At 39.9% G+C, this 24,857-nt stretch overlaps 1 protein-coding gene across 1 annotated transcript in view; it reads right to left on the bottom strand.

Moving 5' to 3' along the window:
- Positions 1–22,018, bottom strand: part of ghrhrb (growth hormone releasing hormone receptor b) — a 61,811-nt gene extending 39,793 nt beyond the window's left edge. Inside the window, exons 1-2 of the mRNA XM_074668542.1 lie at positions 21,685–22,018; positions 5,690–5,798 (exon numbers count right to left, since the gene is read on the bottom strand). Coding sequence (XP_074524643.1) covers positions 5,690–5,798; positions 21,685–21,786 — 211 coding nt within the window. The 5' untranslated portion in view covers positions 21,787–22,018. The remainder of the gene's footprint in view (positions 1–5,689; positions 5,799–21,684) is intronic.
- Between the last annotated feature and the right edge of the window lie 2,839 nt (positions 22,019–24,857).

Raw genomic sequence — 24,857 nt, 5'->3', positions numbered from 1 at the left:
CCACCCATCTGTTCGTCCCTCGTTTATTCACATCTGACGGCTTCTTTCACCGACCATGAATCATCATGAATACTTTTAAAAGGATCCGCAGGTGAATCATGTTCGCAAATTTACCTCTCCGCCCTCACATTGAGAATAAAAACTGTCTTTTATTTGCTGAAAAACAGATGCAAAGCGTGCTGGAGATAAAACGATCATTTTTTATAGAGTTATCCCAAATATTTGTAAGAAGAAATAACGTACAGTGCTGCTCTGCCTGTCACATGTTGTTTACCACCTGATGATCTCATCCTGCTTTTACCATAAGATATAAAACGTACTTCAGCTTGAATCTTTACAGCAGTAACAGTCCATCTTTTTTTAATAAGGCTTTGTTTGCTCTTGGAGTTCATAAAGAGACATCAACAGTCAGGCTGAAATTCCTCACAGGAGCTGAAATCATATTGCGATAATGTGAGGAGGGTTACATCCCCTCATCCTCCTATATATCTCCAGTTTGCCTGCCAACATCTCTGTGCCTGGAAGCTCCAGAGAACAATCAACAAAATGTATTTGTTCAACTGTTTCCACGGCGCTTTTTTCAGGCTATAAGTGTTTTCATCCAGGTTTCATTTTACAAACAGCTTAAAGCAAGGATCTGCAACCTTTACTTCATTAAGAGCCATATTGGCTCAGCTCACATCTGTTAAAGTCATTCTGAAACCACAAAATCTACTTTATCTACACAATACAAACTATGAAGTGTAAAAAAATTCTATATTTAGGAAAAATTCAGTGAATAATTATCGAAACAAGAAGTTGTTTTGGAATTTATGTAATTTTGCACTTGATGTCTTGGGTTATAAAATTGAATGAATTTGCAAAAACGAAAATAAAAAAATTAAAAAGATCAAAAATCTAGTGAATAATTAACAAAACAAGTAGTTATTATGGAATAAATGGAATTTAAGATTTGATGTCTTGGTTAATTATATTTAACAAATTGCAAAAAAGTTAAAAAATAATAATAAAAATAAATTAAAAAAAAAAACAGAATAGTTTCAAAAAACAGTGAATAATTATCCAAACAAGAAGTCATTTTGGAATTAATGTAATTTTACATTTGATGTCTTTGTTTGTAAAATTTAATGAATTTGCAAAAAAAAAAAAAAAAAAAGGTAAAAATGATCATAGTTCCAGTGAATAATTATCGAAACAATAAGTTGTTTTAGAGTTAATGTAATTTTGCACTTGATGTCTTGGGTTATAAAATTGAATTTAAAGTCTTGGTAAATGATATTTAATGAATAAGCAAAAAATAACAAAAAATATGCAAAAATTAAAAAAAATTAGAAATTAAAAAATTCAAAAAGAATTGTAAAACATTTAATTATTTTATATTTTAAAAAAATTGGGAGAAATTGAGAAAAATAAAAAAGTTTAAAATTTTTAAGAGTACTTGAGTTTGATTAAATACATTGATAATATCACAAAACTTGATTTATGAAATTGTACATGTTAAAAAAATGAAATATTTTTTTTTAATTTTAAGAAATTGCAAAAATTCAACAAAAATTGCAATTTTTATTTTTTAATTTGTTAAAAAAAAATTGCTAAATTAATTTTGAAATTTTATAAGTTTGTAAAAATGTCAATCTTAAGATAAAAAAAAATAGAAAATTAATCATTTTTTATACATATACAAAAAAAGTGTTTGTTTTCTGTTTTTAAAAAAAAATGTGTGTTTCTGTTTTTCAAAAAAATACTTGAATTGGATAACATATACTGATAATAAAGCATAACTCATCATTTTTTGTTCTTTGCTAATGTCTCTCCACATATCAATCATGTATATTAAGATGGCACGTTGTCAGTTAAATGAATCCATCCCCACAGAATTAAAATCAGTATTTTCTTCCAGATTAGTCTTTTTGTAGATGTAGTTATCTTCCCAGGGCTGTAAAACTTGAGGTTAGCCACAGGTGCATGGAAAGTTGGTGGGCTGTTGATGTTGTAGGAGGTGAAGTAGAGCGGTGGCAGGCTTTATGTGATGCATATTTAGTTCAACTAAATGTTAACTCCTGATATTATTCAGTGTCCCTGACTTTAATCGTTAATAGCCTCAGTAAGAAAAATAACAATTCTTTACTTCAATGATTTTTCTTTTAAAGGTACAAGGAGCCACTGCAAAGAGTCAAAGAGCCACAGGTTGAAGACCCCTTAGTTAGACCTTACTGAGCTCTCCCTCTGTTCGCTGTCAGTTTGAAGATGATCCAAAGAAGAAACTGACGCGTTTACTTTACTCAGCATTCAGTCGAAGGCTTGAAGTGACTCATACCTGCCGTTTCAGATGCTAATTGCCAGCTCTCCACTTCAGATGATCTCAAAAAAAGAAGGACAAACGGTGCAATTAATTCTGAGCGACACCGGCTGTGTCATGCTCAGACGATCTGACTGTCTCAGAGTCTGCAGCTTTCATTAACCCTTCAGACACGGGGAGCCTGGACTGACCCTGTCACACAGCTCAGAGTCTCCCACAGCAAAGAGACTTCATACCGCGGGAGGAGCGGACACGCTTTCATCCAGGATCTGAGATGGAAAAAGAGTCCTCCTGAAGGACGGGCTGTTCCAGTGGCTGAGTTTGCTCTGCGGGGGCACTGAAGGGAGGATAATGAATGAGTGTGCTCTCACTCTGCTGGCTCACCTTCTACCTGAGCTGCCCTGACGGAGCAGAGCCAGGACAGGCTGTCCAATCAGACGCTGTGATCCAGACATGCCTCACCTGATTAGGTCACTTGAATGTTTTTGCTGCTCTCTGAAATGAAGAGGGTTGTATTTCAGCTGCAATAAGCGAATGTGTTCATATCACTTTGATTAAAGAGAGGTGAGCTTTGACACAGGTGAGGTCTGAAGAGCTTCTGTGATTAACCTGAAGTCAATGGAAATGTGAGGATCACCCCTGAAGGTTGCTTCAGGCGTAAATTAAGGTCTGTTGAGTCATTGATTTATTGTCAGGAGGGTCAGTCTGAGGAATCCTTTGTTTTCTACTCTTCAGACCTGAGCACGGAGACGATTGGACAGATTCACTCACAGGATGCAGACACAAAATGTAAAAGCATATCTTTACATTTTTACATGCTGTAGTGTTGCTTTTTGCATAAAACTTTTGCTATACGTCAGTAAAACCCTTATACCGCAAACTTTAATAAAATGCATAGACTCATAGTGTTTAGGATCAATAGTGATTTCCTGGGATAAAGACTCCATTTCCCATGAGCCCCTTCACTCACTGTCATGAAGATGTGACTCTCACCAAAACGTGTATTTTTTTTAGAGAGCTAATCTTTTCAGGTTTCTTTTTGTCCAAGATAACTTTGTGTCCCTTTGTAAAGTACTCATTTGTAGTCACAACGCGCTAACACCCAACATCAGTAAATCCTGGTTATGTCCTGCCAGTCATCGACCAATCAGAGCTAACGTAACCTCACTCTTCATTTTATTGATAGACTCTCAAGTTTGAACAGACCACTGCAGAATAACTACTGACTGTGGGTTGGAGTAAACATTAGCACAAACAGTTTAGCTCATGTTTTAGCCTTTAGCTTGCATCCTAGCCATTAGCTTTAGCCATGATTTGTATTTAGCTGTAAGCCTTAAGCTCCTGTTTTAGCCTTTAACCCAACTTTTGAGCCTTAAGTTTGTTTTTTAGCCTTTAGCTAGTGTTTGTGCCACCAGCTCATGTTTAAGCCTTTAGCTTGTGTTTTAGCCTTTAGCTCATGTTCTAGCCTTAAGCTTGTATTACAGCCTTTTTCAAGTGTTTTACCCACAAGCTCATTTTTAAAACCCTCAGCTTGTGTTTTAGCCTTTAACCAGTGTTATAGCCATTAGCTTGTCTTTGAGCCCTTTACTAGCATTTTAGCTTCTTGCATGTGTGTTAGCCTTTAACCGGTGGTTGAGCCTTTAGCTTGTGTTACAGCCCATAACCATTTTTTTGGCCACAGGCTCATGTTTTAGCCGCTTATGTTTAAGCCATTAGCTTGTGTTCTAGCCTTTAAATCATTATTTAGCCTTTAGCTTGTGTTTTAGCTTTTAGCTTGCATCTCAGCCATTAGCTTTAGCTATGATTTGCATTTAGCTTTACACCTAAAGCTCCTGTTTTAGACTTCAACCCATATGTGAGACCTGAGCTTGTTTTTTAGCCTTTAACTTGCATTTAAGACAAAAGCTCATGTTACAGCCACCAAGTCATGTTTGAGCTTTTAGCTTGTGTTTTAGCCTTGAACCAGTGTTTTGGCCACAAGTCTATGTTTTAGCAACAAGCTAACATTATAGTCTAAAGCTTGCGGTTTAGCCTTTAGCTTGTGTTTTAACCTTTAGCTTGTGTTTTGGCATTTAGCCTTTGTTTTAGCCTCTAGCCAATGTTTTAGCCACAAGTTTGTGTTTAAGTAACAAGTTAATGTTCAAGTCTAAAGCTTGTGTTTTTAGCCTTTAAAAGGCGCTTTTTTAGCTTTTAAGTTATAGCTTGTGTTTAAGCCACAAGCTACTTTTTTAGCTTTTAGCTTATGTTTTAGCCTTTAACCAGTGATTTTAGCCCTAAGCTAATGTTTAAGTGTTCAGCTTGTGTTCTAGTCTTTTTTTTTTGCCCATAAGCTCCTGTTTTAGCCTTTAGCTTGTGCTCTATCTCCCTCCTGTTTCTCTTTCTTCTGCTTGTCTGTCCTTTTTCTGTCTGACAGTTAGGCTCCAGTGTCCACCATCACTACAAAATTAATCACAGAAATTGTTTTCAGCAAAAAAAAACACAGATCTCGCTTCTCTCTGCTAAACTTTGCTGGTTGGTCGTGCTGTCATCAGAGGGACTTTCGGTCTTTGTGCTGCTAATGGACACATATTTTCCTGGAATAAAACTAACCTGACCACAGATGGTGATTACTCTGGTGCTGATTATCTCATTTGAACTCGTGGATTATGAACAGGCGAACATATAAAAGTGGGATTATTTGAAGATCACTTTTAAAATCCTCACAGAGCGTTCCTGTTAGATTTCTATTTGCTCATGAGGAGACTGGAATCCCTCTTTACCTCCCTACAAATCAGACCAGCCATCAGGATGATGATGGATCGTTTGTTGGGAGCGTGTGGAGAGCATACCACGACACATGAAGCAATGATAAAATGGTTAAAATATGAAGCACCAAATATTGATTCCTGAACTCCTCCTATGGCATGAGGCTGAGGAAAAGCTGAATGAATTTGGACACCGTTATGTCCGCTGTTAAAGTTATTTCCAGAGTTGTGTGATATTACTGGATGAGCTGGCTCTGCTCTGCCTCTGAGGAGCTGGACTGTCAGCAGTCGTTACCCTGATGTGAGATTGTTATCCTTTAATGAGGAACCTCTGCACGGTGATCGATTCCCTGGACAAAAGAAGTGTTGGAGCTCTTCGTCTCTTTGTTCAGCTCCTGACAGGAACTGTCAAAGCTTCAACAGCTCTCAGTCCTTTCACACCCTCTGCTGCAGGTGAGAGGGGGGGTGGAAGTGACCCTTCAGTCTGTACTGATGATGCTCATGCTCTGAAGCTGCATGTGTATTTAAATTAATAAAAACTGATTAAACCAAGAGATCCAAAGCAAACTGTTTTGTGCCTGTTTTTGGAGGATTTGTGTGAATCTTTGTTTTGTTAAATTAATAAAAAATAAAAACACACGCCGACCTGTTCTGGTGGAGCGGTTCTTCTCCTCCTCTCTGAGGATCTGGTTGCACTCCTCCTGAGCTTTCATGTGCTGAACCACGAGGGCGCAGTCTGGATGGATGGCCTCCGTCTGCCGATGGAAAGAAAAAACAAGATTTAAATTTCAGACTGATGTCATCATTATTATACTTTTTATTATTTTGTTTTTCTGTAAATATTCCTATCTTTTATTATTATTATTATTATTATTATTATTATTATTATTATTATTATTGTATTGTAATAATAATATTTTTATTATTGTATAATAAAAATTGTATTATTTTATTTGTTGTTTTTTTATTATTATTATTATTATTATTATTTTTATTATTATTATTATTATTATTATTATTATTATTATTGTAAATCTGGAACAGGCTGCCAGAAAATATCAGTTAGAGCATTTTAACAATTTGTTTTAATATCCTCTCTAAAAAAAAACAAAAATCACACAAGTTTGCAACTCTGCACTGTCACTCTTATCTTAAAATCTGTCTTATTGTTTTACTGTATCGTATTAATTTTATTCTGCTTTTTAACTGAATTCTAATTCTTTCTTTTAATTTTTCTGTCTGTAAAGGACTTTAAATTGTCTTGCTGAAATGTGCTATTAAAATAAACTTGCCTTGCCTTAACTACTTCTATCTTGCATTTTTTATTATTTTCTTGTTAAAGGTTAGCATCAACACACCAAGACAAATTCCTTGTATGTGCAGATGTACGCACGAATAAACCTTGATACTGATTCTGACGAGCTCCAACACAGAAACTGAGAGTCTATAAGGAAACCCTTAACAGATCACAGAGGTGTTTAAAGACTGAAAGATGCACTTACTGATGCAAACAACATAACACTAAAGGTTTTCATGTCTAAAAGCAACTGCAAACTTGACAGCCCGCGCATAGCTAATGCACTGTCCAGCTGCACTGAGAATTGCATCTGTCAGTTTGGCATCTTTATCTCAATAGACACGCAGAAAAATGCAGATCATCAGGACCTGCTTTATCAAACTGGAAACTGGATCTTTTTGTGTTTATATTTAGCACGTTTGTAAAGCGGATGCAAACTGGCACAGTGTTGCACACAAACGACTGAGATCATTGTAGACAGAAGGAGGCAGAGGTGCAATAGCAGACAAGGAAGAGAGAAAATCTTCACGTATCAACATATTTGGACTGTCAAAAACACAAATAGTAAAGACATAAAGTCCAGCAATGCTGTTTTTGAGCTGCTGGATGGCCTACTAGCTAAAATACACCAGATGCGTCTTCAGTGCATCTCTGTTCCATTACAGCAAACGGATCACATGTTTCTCTTAAATTAGAGTGTTAACTCACACAGGATCCTATTTTTGACAGACGCATAAAATTAGCGTAGGGAAGATTGAGCTGGACTGAAACTCAAACTGTTATGGCCCATACCAATATTTACCGATATCAGTATTATAATATAACTACAGATTTTTCTGAAAAATAATGACAAATTAAATTTTTCTAATGAAAATATATCTGTGATACCCATTTATTTTTTTAAATAGTGTTCTGAATATTTAATGATTTAAAAATAATGACCCATCCCTATAATTTAACTCCTTATTTAGCCACTATGTGTCCGCACATTTGTCATTTGATCAATAACAAAAAAGAAGCTGCTGAACCACAGATCTGCAAAAGTGAGCTTGCCACTGGCTCCATCAAAAACTCAGGTTAAAAAATCCAATTTTACAGAAAAATGAAACAAACAGCCCAGAAACATAAACATAGATTTAGTTTCTGAGGCCTCTGTCTCTACTTTTTCACACTTCCCTGATAAGAGGATACTTTTTTTCTCATCTGTTGGTAGATATTAGAGATTATGAGTTCACTGGAGTTAAGCTTGGTCCTGCCTGCTGTATGTCTGTGCTCGACCCTCCGTCACAGCCACAGCAAAAAGACGCTCACTATATGTTTGACTCTGTTTCAGACGGACAGAGAGCAGAGCAGAGACAGCGATGTCTCCAGGTCATCGTGTTTTCTCTCAGTCCAAACATACAAACTGTTTCCAGCTACGGCACTGTGAGACGTACGTCAAACGTGGGTAGGTGTGCAGTGATGTTTCTCTGTCTTTTCTCTCGTCTCCTCCCCCCATTTCACTCCCCCTAAAAGTGCATCTTTCAGCAGCTCTGTCGTTAAATCAGGTAGCTGCTATTGATCGCGTCGTGTCAGGTGAAAAACGAATCCCAATAATTGCTTCAGATATGTTTAATTGATTTTCTCTGCAGAGTGGATTTTGATGGGGATTTGGAGAACCTGTCTGTTGAACAGACGGGGCTATGGCAGGTGAGTGTGACCTTTGACCTTCTTGTCTCTAATAGCAGCAGTGTGACGGATTAACAGGCCACCCTGCAGCTGTGGAGTTATTATTATCAATCTGTGTTTCTGCTGCGGGTTTGTGTGTTTTCCCTCCTGTGTCCTGTTTCTGAAAACAACGAGAGCTTATTTTTAGTGTGCGTGGAGTCAGTAGTCAGAGAATGACCCAGAGCCAGCAGCTCATACTGACATATCTATAAACAGTGACAGTAACATATGAATGCTCTGCTTTCTGGCTAAGCCCCGCCCTCAAACAGGATGAGCCAATCACAGAGCGTAGAGCCATCACCATACACTACAGACGTCTTTTGAAATGTGTTGGAGAAAGTCAGTTTATCGTTCCGTTTTTGTGAGATTTTAAGTTTAAAAATGGTCAAAGTGTGTTCATTAAGTTGGCCTAGCGTTAGCTTCTAGCTTTGCTGTTCATCATATCTCTGTTTGTTGGGAGTCCATTGGTCTGTTTTGCTTAAGTTTTTGTTCAGTGATGATCGTACATCATTGTTAGCTGTTGTCGAAAGGGCACTAGTTAAGCTAACGTTAGCTTCTGGAGCTTAGCTTCATTAGCTTATCTGTATTAGCTGAGATAACAAAGGTTGTCAAACGTGCTGAATGATTCAGCGTAAATACTGTAGCTCAAAACTAACGATGATTCACTCTAGGTAAAGATGGTAAAAAGGAGGTTATATTTTTGTCCTGACCAACGCTGATCCTCTGTTACCCAGGTCGCATTTTGCCATTTCCTTGTAAAGATAAATGTGCACCATAAGGTTTAGTTATTATAAATTGCCAGTTGTTTATTTGATTTATAGTTTATCTGGTCTCACGCTGTCTGATAGATTGTCTGAACCATCCACGGTAAGGGATCAATCTAGTGAAACACCGAACAAACTTCTGTGGTCAAACTGATCACACCATCATCACATCCTCGCTTAACATCAGCACATAACACTACAGATTGTTTGTTTTCGCCCTTTGAGCCTTGTGTCCCTGTGGAGTTACCGTAGGGTGCTGTAAAGCAGATGTTAGTGCTGTAAGGTGTCTGTGCACGTCTGTAATAAAGCTAAGTGTGGCTGCTGTTCTCCATCACTGTACCTTATTTTATCATTCTCTCATTAACTTTATGAGGTTGGGTGCACTTGTAGTGCTCGGTTTTACTGATGCAGTGGCGTTCAGTGGCAATTTGGCTATAAGGCGGCTAATGTGAATGATCGGTTGAAAGGATTGGCTAGAATTCAAGATAACGAATACTTTATAAAATGCCAAAATTGGCCCAATCCGATACTAAAGATCGGGATCGAGACATCCCTATTTACATCTATTCTGTTGTCTGAAATGCTGATGCTAATCAGATGCTGTTTATTAGGTGTGCTCGTTAAATTGTTCCTTTAACTGAAGCTTTTTATCGACCTTATCAACAATAAAATGATTCATATATTTCTCCAATATGGACTTTTGGGGACTTCAATATGATATGTAATTTGCGAAATGTCTCCTACTGTGACACCTGCACCTGTTACTGAATGTTTAACGATTGAGTGAGAAGAGGGGGCGTGGCTTAACCATGGGTCAATTCATAACTTAAATCTGGTCTTGTGTCCTCTGATGTGTTTTTTGAACTCTTACATTTTCACATCCTGATAAAAACATAAAAACATTCATTCCAAGATATTGGCTGTCAGAGATACTGAGCTTTAGCTGTATACCAGCAGCCTTTGCTGAGTCCAAATAGAGTTATGAGTGATATAACGAGATAAACTTTGGTTTAGTTTGCGACCACACATTTCCATAAGTCTGGGGTCTGTATGGAAATGGACTGTGGGCCTGACTTTGGACAAACAGTCGAAAACAAACCCACAGTTTCTCACATGACGTGGACTGTACCAGCAGCATGACTGATGAGGACGCCTCCTCTTGTCAAACGTCCGCCTTGGTATCATACTCCAATCTTCTATTTAAAGAACAAAGCAACCGACCCACGCTGCTCTCTGAACAAATAAATACACAAAAAGGAGAATTTACTGTGACAAGACTAAATATTTACACAACCAACTGCTTCCAGGAGACTCCAAACTCCTTTATCAGTGAGAGTTTGTACCCACAGCAGCAAAAACTGACAACCAAGACCCAGACAGCAAGATTAGGGAACAGGCTGTCTCCATATCAGTGAGATATTAGCGCCACACGCTATCAGAGTCATGATACGACTGAGGAGTGAGGTGAGGAACCTGCCGGGTGGTTTTCTGATCAGGACGAGGCAGAGTAATAAAATCAGACTGAAGACGTGGAGAGCAGCACTTTAATTATCACAACCTTTGGTCCTGAATGGAAACACTCGGAGGCTGTAACATCATTTAGATTCAATCAGAGTCCTAACAAGGACATTATCACAGGGCCAGGATGGCCTGCAGGCCAACCTTTACCCAGCCGCCATCATTTCCATTCACAACTTCCCCGTGATGGAGACGACAGGTAATCAACAGACTCCTGATGTCATTACACAGAACGTGTGTGTGTCCGTTATTGGCCTTTTTAGTGTTTTCAATCTATACTATACTACCCCAATCTTACCCCAGGTCAGGTAGTTTGTGATTATTCTTTCATTTAGATAAAAATAACCTCCAATTTCACAGACATGAGAGAAATAATGAAGTCATTGGCTCACAAAATCATTCATAGCTCATGTGTGATGAAATCTAACAGTCGCCCTGATGCGTTTTTCTTAAACACCCTCCTTCAAGTTGGTTCATACAGCACCATGGAGGACAAAAGTCAAACTTACTTTAACGAGTACAAGAAATCTAACTCCAAACAAGATCCAAACGAAAAAACAAACAATCCATAAGAAGCAAAAAAGAGGAAGAAAAAACAGGCCGACTGAAGCCACACAGTGAAACACACACAGGTGGAACTGATGAGCAGCAATCAAACAGGAAGTTCATGAGGAAGTACTAAAATAAAACAGGAAACACTGCACACAGAGTGAGAGGACGCTGGCTCACAATTAACACAAGAAACTCTTAACAATGTAAGATAACATGTGAAACACAGGGTAAAAATTACAACATGAAACAGAAAGTAAAGACCAAATGCAAAACAAATCATTCAATGACAGTGGAAAAAACTTAAAGTAATGCAGTACTGAATGTAAACTAAAGATTTATCCTTTCAGTCTGGCTTTAATGTTGGGTTTTTATCATTTTATACGGGGAATGTTCTTCATTTCAATGATTTCATTTAAAACTCTGACCCTTTTATTTCTTTATTTTAGTGCTGTCAGGCGATTAAAAAAATTAATCTAATTAATTACAGGATTTGTAATTAATTAATCTAATTAATCTCATTTTAATCTCATATCTGCTTAAGGTCCCAAAACAAAGAATTTGAATTCCAGGACATTAAAATTACATTAAAAGACATTAAAAAACATGAAAAAATAAGGTGGGAATATATACAACACATTTTTAGGTACCCTGAGGTTTAAGGAACACATGAACCTACCTTAACAAAATCTACACAGTCCTGCACCTAAGATAAGCTGATTTGATTATTAGGACGTTTTCTGCTTCTGTCACATTTTTACTCGACGTTGACTCAATTTTCACTGCAATATGAACTTCTATACTTCTATGAGGTCAGGAGAACCAGGGCTAAAGGCTAAAAACTGTGAGGAACTATGTACAAAACACTTAATTCAAGTCTTGGATCAAAGAAAAGTGAAGTATTTTCAGTTTAACATGCTCTGAACACACAAACTGTTGCTCATTGGTGCAGAGCAGCCCCAAGCTGAAACATGACACCAGGAAGATGGAAGGAAATTTTCAAAGAATTCTTTAGATTTAAATACAGAACATATATTGATCATTCAGGACTTGTTTAATGCAGTAAAGAGTGTAGAAATATCTGTTTTTTACAGAATTGAGCTAGAGCAAACGGTTGATTTTCTGCAGATTTTCAAAAAGGACGTGTGAATAAACGCGATGTGGACGGCAGTCACAATCACTCTCGCTTCCCTCCCTCAGGTTAAAAGCATGTTGCTGACATCAGGTGTGATACATTCAGGGACCGTCGGAAATTTGAAAATCTGACGAGAACACCACTTTTTCCAAGTAGGACAAACGGTTTTTAAATACCAGACATTTGAAAATAAGTGCGCCTTTGAACGCCCCGCGGGTTTGGAATCCAGATTAATCTGCGTTAATTTTCATAACGCGTTAATTTGCGGTGTAATTAATTAATCTAATTAACACGTTAAAATAACAGCCCTACTTTATTTGAATTATTTATCATTTCATTGCCGTCTTGATGTCTTAAAGGTGTAGTCAGCGATCGTCTAATCTGCACTATTTGTCAAAATCGCCATATTTCTCCTCTCCATCCACAAGATTTCATCACTGACAGCATGTTGAGTTGCGTCGCGTGCGCAGTTAGCGTAAGAAAGCAGTGTGATACCAACAGCAGCAATGGCTGAAAAACATCCCAAAAGAAAAAGGACAAAAGAGCATAAAATGAAAAAGAAGGTCAGTGACGGTAATAGAGGAAAGACCCGGGTCAACGTTGGTGTGGCTTTCTGACGGTGGAGGGAACTCTGCGACTTAACAGAGATGAAAACGGACGCGGGTGTCGCTGTCTTTCTGCTGGACAGGTTAGCAAGATTAGCTTTGTGCTGCTTCACGTAACAATAACAGCCGTCGGGCTTTCATCTTATCGTCTAATCTGCCAAAATGTCCTGTTGTTGAGATGTTATTCATTATGGCAGTCGAGTTGTGGCGACTGTTGTCTGACGAGTCAGGGTTACCTTAGCTTAGCAGCTTAGCAGTGTGCTAACCCAGAGTCGGTGTCAGACAAAATTAAACAGGGGGGGCATTATGACAGGTGCAGGGGGGCACAAAGATTAGAGTGAACATCAACCACAGTTCACCAATCAAAGAACCACAAAACCCAAACAATAGTAGCGAGCTGAGGATAGAAATACCTTTAAAACAGCTGGAGTCGGTGAGTGTTGCAGCTAAACTTCCTGAGGACAGCGTCCTCCCACTCCGTCGTACCTCTGCGGGTCAAGTCTCTTTCAAAGGCTCAACAACCATCGCACATCCTTGATCTGAAAATATTTATATATCTAAATATTATAATATCTTTTGCTACAATACTACTAAAACCCATCACCCTACTACTTGGGCCTGTCACGATAACAAATGTTGCTAGATGATAACTTTCCAAAATATTATTGCCGATAATCAATATTATTGTCAATATTATTTTGATTTAATACAATGTTTTAATTGATGTAATTATGAAAAATGGGATAATAAAGTGAGTACGCCATATCAAAAGCAAGAAACTTTAATTTCTTAAGAGTATTTAACTGTAATTAAAAGGTCAGGATCTTTTAAATAAAATAAATTAAACAAAATATATAATAAATTTAACAAACAAGAAAAAGAAAAATATACAATGAAAATGAAATGGACTCTCTTTTAGAAAAAAATACATGTCAATGAAAATAATTAATACTAATCAAAAACAATAAAACATAGACCCTGTCTCTAAAGAAAAAAAAACAACAATAAAAACTATAGCCTAAATAAAAGGGAGTTTATACAGTTCCTGAATTGTTTGTAACATGTCCTTTTTCCCAGTCAATCCGTACTGTCTGTCAAACATTTTTAACATTTCTGGCTTTCAGCCGTATTGAAGAGCTGCATTTCTTTGGCAATGTATCTGTCTTTGAGCGCCACCATTTGGCGCTTTTATTTCTATTTACTTTACAGACCAAAAGCCTCAGTAAGAGCGGATTGTCAAAGAACAAGGCTCCGCTGCACCTCCCCTTCTTCTTCTTCTTCGTCGCCACTATTTTCATACAAATGCGACATATCAGCTCGTTGGTGTTCATGAGCTCACACTTTGTTCATTCTGATAAAAAACAAAATATTCCCACACTGGGACTGTGGCAGGCGGCTTAAGAACCGTATCTTTGGTGCCATCCCTCGTATTAGCGTGTGTTTCCTCCTTACCCCTCAGGACGCTCGCTTCAGCTCTCTCCGTGTGTACGCGCAAGCAGCCCCGTCTTCACCCCAAAGATCCCATTTTTGACAGATGCTCACTCCGCTATAAATCCACTATAGAACCTATGCACCCAGATGTTAGGAAAGATAGACGTAGTGAGCCATCTTCTCATTAAGGCTCTTTGGTCCAAAGAGAGGAGGAAAACAAACATGTCAGTTTATCGAGGCTGGCAAACTTACCTAGGACGTTTTTATTTATCGTTCAGTTAATCGATTTATTGATTATCGTGACAGGCCTACTACTACTACTTTCAAAGCAATAAATACGGCCTCACGGTGTCCAAGATGGAGGCTGGAGATAAAGTCTGAGCGCCTGACAGCAGACGTCTTTGCAGGTAGTGCAGGCAGTGCTCATGGGAGTTGTAGTGTCGTGGTCTCATACCCACCAAAGTGGCGAGTGGGTGTGACGTTACCTGTAACAGCTGAAATTCACCCGCTTTTGGCGGGTTGGTGGCGTTAATGTCAAGCCCTGCAGTAAACAAAAAAAATAAAGTGAAGTGGCCACAAAAACTGCTCCCCCTGGTGGCTGGCTGCAGTATAAGTAAAAAAAAAAAACTCCATCTCCCCAGTCATTCCAGATGGGCTGTGGTCAAACTTTAAGAAATTAATACACCTGGTAGAAATGTTTCTCACGTCTGATTGTTGTGGCGATTTGAAGATATAATTTGGCTGTCTCGTATTCAAGTCCTCTTGTATTTTTTTCTGGGATTGTAAAATATGTCGGGAGATAAAGTCAAGTAGAGATAAGACTCTCGAATGAAAAAGTAATTATTATTTTTGCCTCAAGGCTCCACTCAGATTTTCTCATAGTCTCAACTGCACAGACTGCAGACTTATAGTGATGTCAGATTTAGGCTTGAAAGAACAGAGAAAGCTGGGAACTGGCTTTAATCAACCAGACAGGTTACTATCAAGAAATATATATCTATAGAAATCTCTTCCTGATCCTGATTGCTTCATGCTCTCTGCTGAAATAAATTAACCAGATTGTTTGGAGCCAGCCTTCCTCATGTCTGGGTTTCTTTAGGCTTGTAGTTCAATAATTCAGACACTTGGAAGCTTCTTTCTCAAACTTTAAGTATTTTTTATCTGTGACCCATCAGATACCTCCTTATTGGGAGCAGGCGCAGCTCATAACCAAGCAGAAACGCCAAGATCTGAAAGAGGAAGTGAACGTGGAAGTGCAAAAACTGCAGATCTGCAAGAGTCAGCTCAAAAAAAGAGGATTCCCGTTAAGAGTCATGTTAAAACGCCCATTTTTCCCAGCATGTTTTCTACTGCACATGACACCAAACTCCTGCCTGAGGCTGTGCCCCAAACCTGCAGTCCTTCAGGAGCAGGAGTCTCCGCTGACTCGTTAAACATGTTTTTATAAGTTTACGACATCAGCTTCTGCTAAAACTTCCCTCAATCAAACATGATGCTCACTTCCTAAATTTACAGTCCTATTAATTCAAATCAAGACTAAAGAAAACCATCTCTGTCATCGTGCTCTTACTGGTGCACACGTAAACCCTTTGGGCCTTTGTTACGAGCAGATTAGTGTCACTCATTGCTGATCCAAGAAGATATCGATGAGCATCATCACCGCCGAGCAGGACAGCGCCATCAGGAAGAAGAACCCTGAATCTGGGAAAACTGGATCTCCTCTCCTCCACTTTGACCTTTCCGTGACGGTCACCTGTGGCATTTGGGATTGATTTTTAAGGTTTCACGGCTCGCATTCAAGGCAGGGTCACGACTCGCCTCAGGCTGGACACACAGCGGACGCTCTCTGGACGTCGGGCTGCAAAGCTGAACCTTCAGGAGGAAGTCAGAGGAGGAGGCTAGGAGACGTGTTTTAATCTGAGAAACTGTGGCTTTACAAATAATAAGAGGGGATTTTCTTCGTACAGTGAGGGTGTTCTGAGATAAACTCATGTAGGCTATATTTCTTTACTGTCTAAATCTCAAAATGATCAGAGTATTAACTTTGAAGAGCAGCAGGTTTTACACGCGTCAATCACATCGTCAATAATCTGCAGGTGAACCTAAAAGGGTCCCGGCTTTGTAAATGTTTCAGTCAAAGATCTAATCAAACTCCTAAAAAGTGAAAGATAGAAAACAGAGGATTGGAGGAAAGGGATCTGAACATTTACTGATGAGAGGTCTAGTTTATATTAACCTCTTTGGGTTGTTGATACGGACTATAAGGAACACGTCTCCGTCAAGGTGCTGGGTCTCAAAGACACACAAGAACATTTTATGACACGCAGAGTCAGCGCTTGCCGTGTTATTAAAGGTGCGCAATAGCGGAGAGAAAAAAATCAAAATTTTCATTTTTTAAATCATCCACAAGGAAAATTTGAATTAATCGATATAATCGATATATCACCCAGGCCTAATTGAGCGGCACAGGAAGTTGGGCTCACACTCAAAATATAAAAATGGAGACTTTAATCAAAAAATGTGTTGACATCAGATCATATTCACTTTCCTCTAACAAACTTATAGAAATGAGCAGAGCCAGACCAGGAGTCGACGGGTTTGAGGTTTTACAGTTCTACATGGAGAGGATCATCGTTGGGATGGGAGGGATGGGAACTCCTCAAACACAAAGTCCTGAAGGAGCTGAGGAAGCAGAGAAAGCCAGGTACAGGTTTTGGCTTAAGAGGTCGGACACTACGACTCTGACTAAGACCTCTGCAGAAATATGTCCTTAAAAAGCTATCACCACCCAATCAGGGAAAAGTGGTTGTTGACCCTGCAGTGAGCTGGTTGTGAGTGGAAGGAGAAGTTTGGAAAGTACAAAGGTATAAAACAGCATCTTTTAAAACATTAACGACTATCGGGACGAGGATGTGCTCACTCTCAATCACTGGTCAACACGGTCACATTAGCTGTAATTACAGACATCCAGAGACATTAGACCCCCGAGCTTCGAACGGAGGATCGACCTATGACTAAATGTCAGAAAGGATAAACGAGCTCCGTCACTCCTCATGCCGTCATCAGAAAAACAATGAACTATAATTAAAGGTGAGGGAAGACAAACGAGGCAGAGCTAATGACCAGAGGAAGAGCACAGCATCATCGACAGGATCCCCCAGGATCAGCAGAGACCACGTCAAAGACTCAAATCCTCCATCGTGAGTCAGACGCTGATGATCCTCAGGTGAGAGCAGAGCGCCAGGAGAGGAAATGACTCCACGATGGAGGAAAAATCAAGGTTCAAGTGAGGATGAAGTGGATTAAAGATGGATATCCAGCCTCCTGGAGCGTCTGTGGGTTTCACACATGCAGGATAAAAACAGAGAGGGTATTAATGCTTTCTCTTTGCTGCAGAGTGCAGAGCGTGTCCGGCGTTAATGGAGCCGTCAGAGACGCCTCGGCGCGTTGGCTTTTACAGGCCGGATGTTTGTGGATGCTCTGGTTGATTGTTTAAAGCATCCCTGAAATGCAAAGCTAATTTAGTTACCATCACTGAGGGATGAGACGATCGTTTCCCCATTTACTGATGAATCATTTCACTTATTGGAAAACAGAAAAGTGTTTGTTAAACCAGCTTCAAATCGTCTCTTTAGTTCTGCTCACAGTCTAAAGGCTACAAACACTGCAACAACAGGACGGGAGTCAACTGAGCACTTCCTCTAACACATAAACAAAATTACGTAAAATGAAAATCAATACATTTCCATTTTTAAAGGCGAGGCTTACTGTGTTTGTGAGTGTGTTTAGATTGGCACATGGAGCCGTGTCAAAGACAAATTTCTATTCTTACTGCAGGGGCGACAAACTTCCATCTATCTATCTATCTATCTAGATAGCTATGAGCACATGAGCGATTGAGAGGAGCACATGTGGAGAAGAGAAACTGAAACTTAAAGCTCTGGTCTACGATCTGAAACCCAGTTTGGCTGATGAGACACATTTGAAAAACGCAGCCTCACTCACCCCTCCCCTCTGTGTCCCAAGATCCCGCCCCCCAGCTCGTATCGCCCTTCTTCGCCTCCTAACAGCACGCCACCTCCGACAGAGCAAGAAGCCGGCCAACAGAAAATGTAACAAACAGACTGTCATCCTCCTTGTAACACACAGTGGGAGCTTTTTCAATTGGACCTTGAAAAAGTACAACGCCCCCTAATGGCAATGGCCTGAAATTGGCAAAAAATGCGTTCATAGGGGTACGTATTTGAACGAACTAGTCCTAGGTTTTTTATCAGATCAACTCCAAACTTGGCCTATGTGAACAACACATATTAAAGACAAAAATTTATTAAAAGATTGTTATAATTTTTGGGGGCGGGGCCACAAATGACCGCCAAAGTTGACCATTTTGCTACTTTTTTCAAATCTTAATAGCTCTCCTGTACAATGTTGGATCAGGACCAAAATTCCCACACAAGTTCACTGTCACAGCCTGATTCCATTTCTATCATTAGTTGCATTAATAGTAATGCTCCCTAGCGCCACCCAGGGGCTCAAAATTTTTGCCTCCCCAGCTACTTTCAGCTACAGGTCTGAAATTTGGCAGGCATAACAAGCATGCCTAGACCTACAATAAATTGTGTTACGACCATAGTCAATTCCGAACAGGAAGTTCGCAATTTGCCTGTAAACATCGAATTTTGACGATTTTTCGCCTCAGACGAAATGGAACAATTCCTTGGTTTTTCATCAGATCCACTCCAAACTTGGCATGTGTAAACTACACACACTGACAATGATACGTTCCAAATGTATTATTGCTACGTCAATGGGCGTGGCCAGAAATGACCGTCAAAGTTGACCATTTTGGCTGCTTCATTAAAATCTTCATTTCTCTCTTGTGCAGTGTTGGATCAGGCCCAAAATGCACACAGAGGTTCAGTTTCACAGCCTCAGTGCATTTCTATCACTGCTTGCACTAACATTTTTGCTCCACAGCGCCACCGGGGGGCTCATATCCGCAGCCTGTCCAGCTACTTTGAGCTACAGGCATCAAAAGTTTTGGGCTTAGCCCTCGTGCCTAGACCTATGGCTTTTGGCTGAGCCACATTTCGCTGCTCATGCGGCAGCTGGGACATGCTCCACTTGGCAAGCCTTGAACGAGCGCATGCAGCGGCTAGCACACGGTACGACTGGCGCACACAGGGCGAGGGCCCGTTCATCGCTGCTTGCAGCTTTAATTCTTCCTTGAAACTTTTTTGTTTTCTTCCGAGGCTGGCTGAGCGGCTAGTGACTCTGGAAAGCCACGAGCCACAGTGGCTGCTGAGCATTTATGTTGACATGAGGCCCTGATCGGCACACCACTACTCATAAAGAGTCACATGCGGCTTGCAGGCTGCAAGTTGGCCACCCCTGGCCTACACTATAACACTAGTGGAAAAGAACTACACTTCCCAGAAGCCAGCAGTAATCTTAATATAAAAAGAACAGGGAGATAAGCAAATCAAGTTCAATGTATTTGTCATAGTTTGGGTTTTTGGTTCGTGTATTTCTGGGTTATCTGGGTTATTTCTTGACTTGTGTTTGTTCTTTGTGATTCTGGTCTTGTATTTTTTTGTTTGTTTGTTTATCTTGGCGGCTCTTGTCTGTTTTCAGTGTTTGTCTTTGGTTCTTGTTCCTTGTGGTTCTGATTTGGTTTTCTTGTGGTTACTCAGGGTTTCTGTGTCTATGGCTGTATTCAGACCAGAAAAGTCCTTTGATCCACTTGTTTGGTCCGGACCAAAAGCAGACTTTATTTTTTTCGTTTGGTGTGGTTCGTATTCAGATTGTACTTTTTGCAAGTGGACTATATTCTGTAAACACATCCAGGTGTGTGAGGATCAGTGCTCTCATTGGACAGCACTGACAAAGGGCGGCACACAGAATACAGACCCAGAAATGGAGGTAAACATGTGTTTGTGCTCTTATTAGAGCTGCTAAATCATTTTCAGTTTGAAGAGCAGCTCTTTCAAAGCAGCTTAACAACACCGTTTACAATTTAGGAACAGTGAAGACGAATGATCGCAGCAAGGAGACGCTATGCTCTGCGTGTCCTGACCCACAACATGCTAGCAACAGCGTGGCTAAACAGATGACAGAGGATCAGGTATGAACCAAAGACGGTTAGGTTACGGTGGCTTTATAGGCCCAAAAGGCGCCTGTATCCTGTAGTTAGTTCGGATGGACCTTGGTTTGTATTCAGACCTGCACCGGAGAACCACGACCGCACCAGAGTTCGTTTGGAAGTGGACCGAGACCACCTCAAAAAGTGGGTCTCAGTCCGGTTGTTTGGTCCGCATCAGGGTTCGTTTGTGTCTATTCACACCTGCATGAAAAGTCGGCACCAGCGTGGGAAACGAACCCTGGTCCGTTTAAAGTGGACCAAACAGTCCAGGTCTGAATACACCCTTAGTCTCTGTCTTGTGTTTCCCTGTGTTGGTTCAGTTCTCCTTGTGTTTCCCTCCTGGTTGATTGCTCCTCATGTGTTTCACCTGTGTCCTGTTTCACACCTGCACTGATTACTCCCCTGGTCCCCTGCTTGAGTTCTTGGTCAGTTCATTGTTGCGGTTTCTGTCGCTGTCTCCGTCTCATGTGCTTCCTGTGTGTGTTTCCTAGTGTTTTTTTTTTTGTTTTTTTGTTTTTTGTTGGATCTTTGGTTTTTGAGTTTGGTTTAATAAAACATTTTTTAGTTTCATCTGCATTTGGGTCCTCCTCCTTTTTTTTCCCCCGAGTCAATTTACCAGGAGTGAAATGGAACAGGAGTGAAAATCCACTCCTGTGCCACTCTGTAATCTGGATCTGTTGTAACATCGAGCATACGCAGACGCATAAAGCATACACCTTTAAGCTTTATACAAATTAGAGCTTGATGAGTTCTGCTTTTTACGCTCTGCCAAAGCAGAATTATGCAGATTTAGTGTTTCTTAACAAGGAAATGATAAAAGCTTTTTTAAAAATTATGCAGTGGTGCATTTTTTTTTCTTTCTTGCAATATTTTATTAGAGAAGGTGGCTTCCTTGGCGTCCGTGAAAACCCTTACTGGGTATCACCACTGGCTGTTTCTGTCTTTGGAGGGTACAAACAGCGTCGGGCAGCAAACACACCATGGATTCCAAAGATTCAGCTTCAGAAAAAGAAATTCACCTATGTTTTTCTATGATATTCTGAGATGACAGCACTTTGATAAATTTCTCCAACTGGAATTTTAAGCTTTAATTTCCTTATCATAAATAATCTCATCATGCAGGAACATGCTCCTTAGCTCGACTTTGTTTAGTCTGGGAGAGAATTTCCTCCCAGAAAATTATTTTTAACTCAGTGTGTGATGATAACAAACTAGTTTTTCCATCCTAATGCGAACAGCTGAGCAACAAACATTAAGTTATATTAGACTCATTTGTTTTGGAGAAGCCCTGGAGCTTTTTAAAAGCATAAAACTGCAGCAACATGAGATAAATAGGGGAATGAGCTCTTTACAGAGACCTTATACTCAACAAATTTTAATAAAAACAGTCTGAAATTTTGTTTACCACCTTCATTAATGCACTGAAACCTGTTTTGTTTACAATACAGAATAATGATAATAAAAAAGACAAACTCTGGTGAGAGGTCACTCACCGTTTCCCACACCGCCAGCTGCAGAAACAGCCCCACGTGAAGAAATGTGGCCATCCCTTTCACCCACGAGCTTCCACACACTCTCTCCCCGTTCCGTGGCATCTGTCCGGGTTCGTTCACCTCAAAAACTACGAACGGAAAAAGTTAAAATCACGTCCAAAAAAGGAGGATATCAGTCTCCAAAAACGCGGGATGTCTTCCGTGAGAATCGTCCTGTCCTCAGAGTGAGCCGCATGTTGCCCGCGCGCGCAGGTATGAATGGCGCGTGCCTCTCCGGGGTTCAGGTCTGCATCACGCGCAGAGGACAGCAGAGACCGGACTGAGTCACACGAGGTGCGCTCCTCTCTGAAAAGGCAGAGTGGAGGAGCGGAGCGCGGCGCACAGGCGCAGAACAGCGCACACACACTCTCACACACACACTGAGGGGACAGGATGTGGACTGGATCTGGATTACAGAGCACAGCTGAGACTCACACAGCACAGAATGATGCCTTGAATGATTCAAACATAGGATATGGAGTCAACCTCTCATAAAACAGCAGAGCAATAATCTTTTCATGTTTCCGCAGATCACAGAGAAAATTAACTTTCATTTTCAAACAGTCATCGTGACATTCTGTGTGACACTCTGAGATCTGATTATCAGCTCCAAACAGCTCATCCTGGAGTCCTGGGTGTTTGTATGTGAAGCTGTTCCCTCAGGGTTCATGGTAATATTGAGTTTATTCATGCGTGTAACTCAGAAAATAAGACTCGCCTCTAAATGAAACTTTTTATGGAGAGATTAAAAAACACTCTTCAGGGAAATTTCTCTAAAAACATTTTCTCATTAGGAGGAAAAGGTGAGAAGGTCTAAAGGCCCATTCCTCCTTCCCTTTCGTACGAAAATGTCTCCGTCCTTAAAGGATAAGTTTGGTTTATACAGCTTTTACATTGTTTATAGAATGAAGTAGAACTAAATACTCACCCAGAAGGTTTTCCTGATCCAAGCAGGATCCAAAATCATGCATCGGACGACCATATAATGGGATCCATCAGGGCATGGACAGCGCCGCTCCTAAAACTGCATTAATCGTCCAAAAACTCGTGTTTTTCACCAATATTCCATCTTAGTCCGCTACGAAATAGTTCTCTGCTGCAGTCTGTGTCACTCCAGACAGCGCTGTGTGGCTGTACTGACCTCTGAACTGACGAAGACTCTTGTTTACGTTTGCCCCTCAAAGAAAGGAGTCAAGAGCCAACTGCGCGTGCGCAGTACTTTCTGGAGCGCTGACTCCTTTCTTTGAGGGGCAAACGTAAACAAGAGTCTTCGTGAGTTCAGAGGTCAGTACAGCCGCACAGCGCTGTCTGGAGTGACACAGACTGACGCAGAGGACTATCTCGTAGCGGACCATGATGGAATATTGGTGAAAAACACAAGTTTTTGGATGATTAATGCAGTTTTAGGAGCAGCGATGTCTATGCCCCGATGGATCCCATTTTACGGACGTCTGCTGCACCATTTTGGATCTAAATATCTCCCGAAGCACTGCTTGGATCAGGAAAGCCTTCTGGGTGAGTATTTTGTTCGACTTCATTCTATAAACAATGTAAAAGCTGTATAAGCCGAATTTATCCTTATCCTTTAACAAACCATCACTGCTCACAAACTTCTGTCCATTCTTTACACTCCACAAAATAATTCACAAATGGGAAAAATAATCCAGAAATGTGTAAAATAATCCACAAATGTGAAAAATAATCTCCAAATGTGTAAACTAATCTGCAAATGTGTAAACTAATCCACAAACACTGTAACTATTCCACAAATTTGTGAGGCACTCAACAAATGTGTAAAATAATTCACAAATTTGTGAGTTGCTGAACAAATATAATAATCCATAAATACGTAAACTAATCCACACATTCTTGAAAAACTCCAAAAATGTGAAAAATAATCCAAAAATTTGAAAAATAATCCACAAATGTAAAAAATAATCCACAAATGTGAAAAATAATCCACAAATGTGAAAAATAATCCACAAATGTTTTAACTACTCCACAAATTTGTGAGGAACTCCTAAAATGTGAAAAATAATCCAAAAAAATGTGTAAAATAATCCACAAATGTGTAAAATAATCCACAAATGTGAAAAATAATCCACAAATGTGTTAACTACTCCACAAATTTGTGAGGAACTCCACAAATGTGTAAAATAATTCATAAATTTGCGAGTTACTAAACAAATATTATAATCCACAAATGCGTAAACTAATCCACAAATTTTTGAGGAACTCCTAAAATGTGAAAAATAATCCAAAAAAATGTGTAAAATAATCCACAAATGTGAAAAAATAATCCACAAATGTGAAAAATGATCCACAAATGTGTTTAATAATCTACAAATGTGTAAACTAATCTGCAAATGTGTAAACTAATCCACAAATGTGTAAACTAATCCACAAATGTGTAAACTAATCCAAGGACGAGAGCCCAGGGTAGACCCAGGACACGATGGTTAGATTATGTTTTCGACTGGCCTGGGAACGCCTCAGTAACTCTCAGATGAGCTAGTGGAAGTGGCCGGGAACAGGGGCCACTGGTCATTGCTGACACCATTTCTGCCCCCATGACCCCGACCTGGATAAACTGTCTAAGATGGACGATCTGTTCATCAGCTGATCAAATGTGTAATACCACAGCCTTTAAACAACCCCCTGGTGGCAAAGGCATCTCACAACGCGCCATCACTGCTAAGGTTGGACGCAGTAAGAAAAGACAGTCATTCTGAATCTCTTCAAAGATCCTGGGGGTTATGGAACCAAAAAATCAAGGGGTAGACCCTAAAAAATGTCACCAGTGCTGAGCCAGAGGATCTGATTGGCTGTTGGTCAAGACACAGGACGATCCTTGACCTGAACCAAAGCCGTTACTAGAGCCTACTGACGCCCAGTAACCATCAGCTTTAAAAACAAAACACATCTTCAAAGTCCGTGTCTTCTTCAACGCCACTAATTCGCCCATTTGTGTAAGCTGGCTGCCTATACCCTAACACCCCAAGCTACGTAGTAGCATGACGGCATAGCAGCATTACACAGCGTACCTCGCTAACAAATCCAATGAAGAAGAAAAACGTGAAAGGAAACTTTCTGATTGCTATATCTGTGCCAAGACAAACTAAACTGAACCGATT

The sequence above is a fragment of the Halichoeres trimaculatus genome, unplaced genomic scaffold (assembly GCF_033239565.1).
Source record: "Halichoeres trimaculatus isolate MK-OKI-2021-1 unplaced genomic scaffold, fHalTri1.1 fHalTri1_scaffold_4, whole genome shotgun sequence".
Taxonomy (NCBI): Eukaryota; Metazoa; Chordata; class Actinopteri; order Labriformes; family Labridae; genus Halichoeres; species Halichoeres trimaculatus.
The sequence above is the reverse complement of the archived record's forward strand: the minus strand, read 5'-3'. Positions and strand labels throughout refer to the sequence as shown.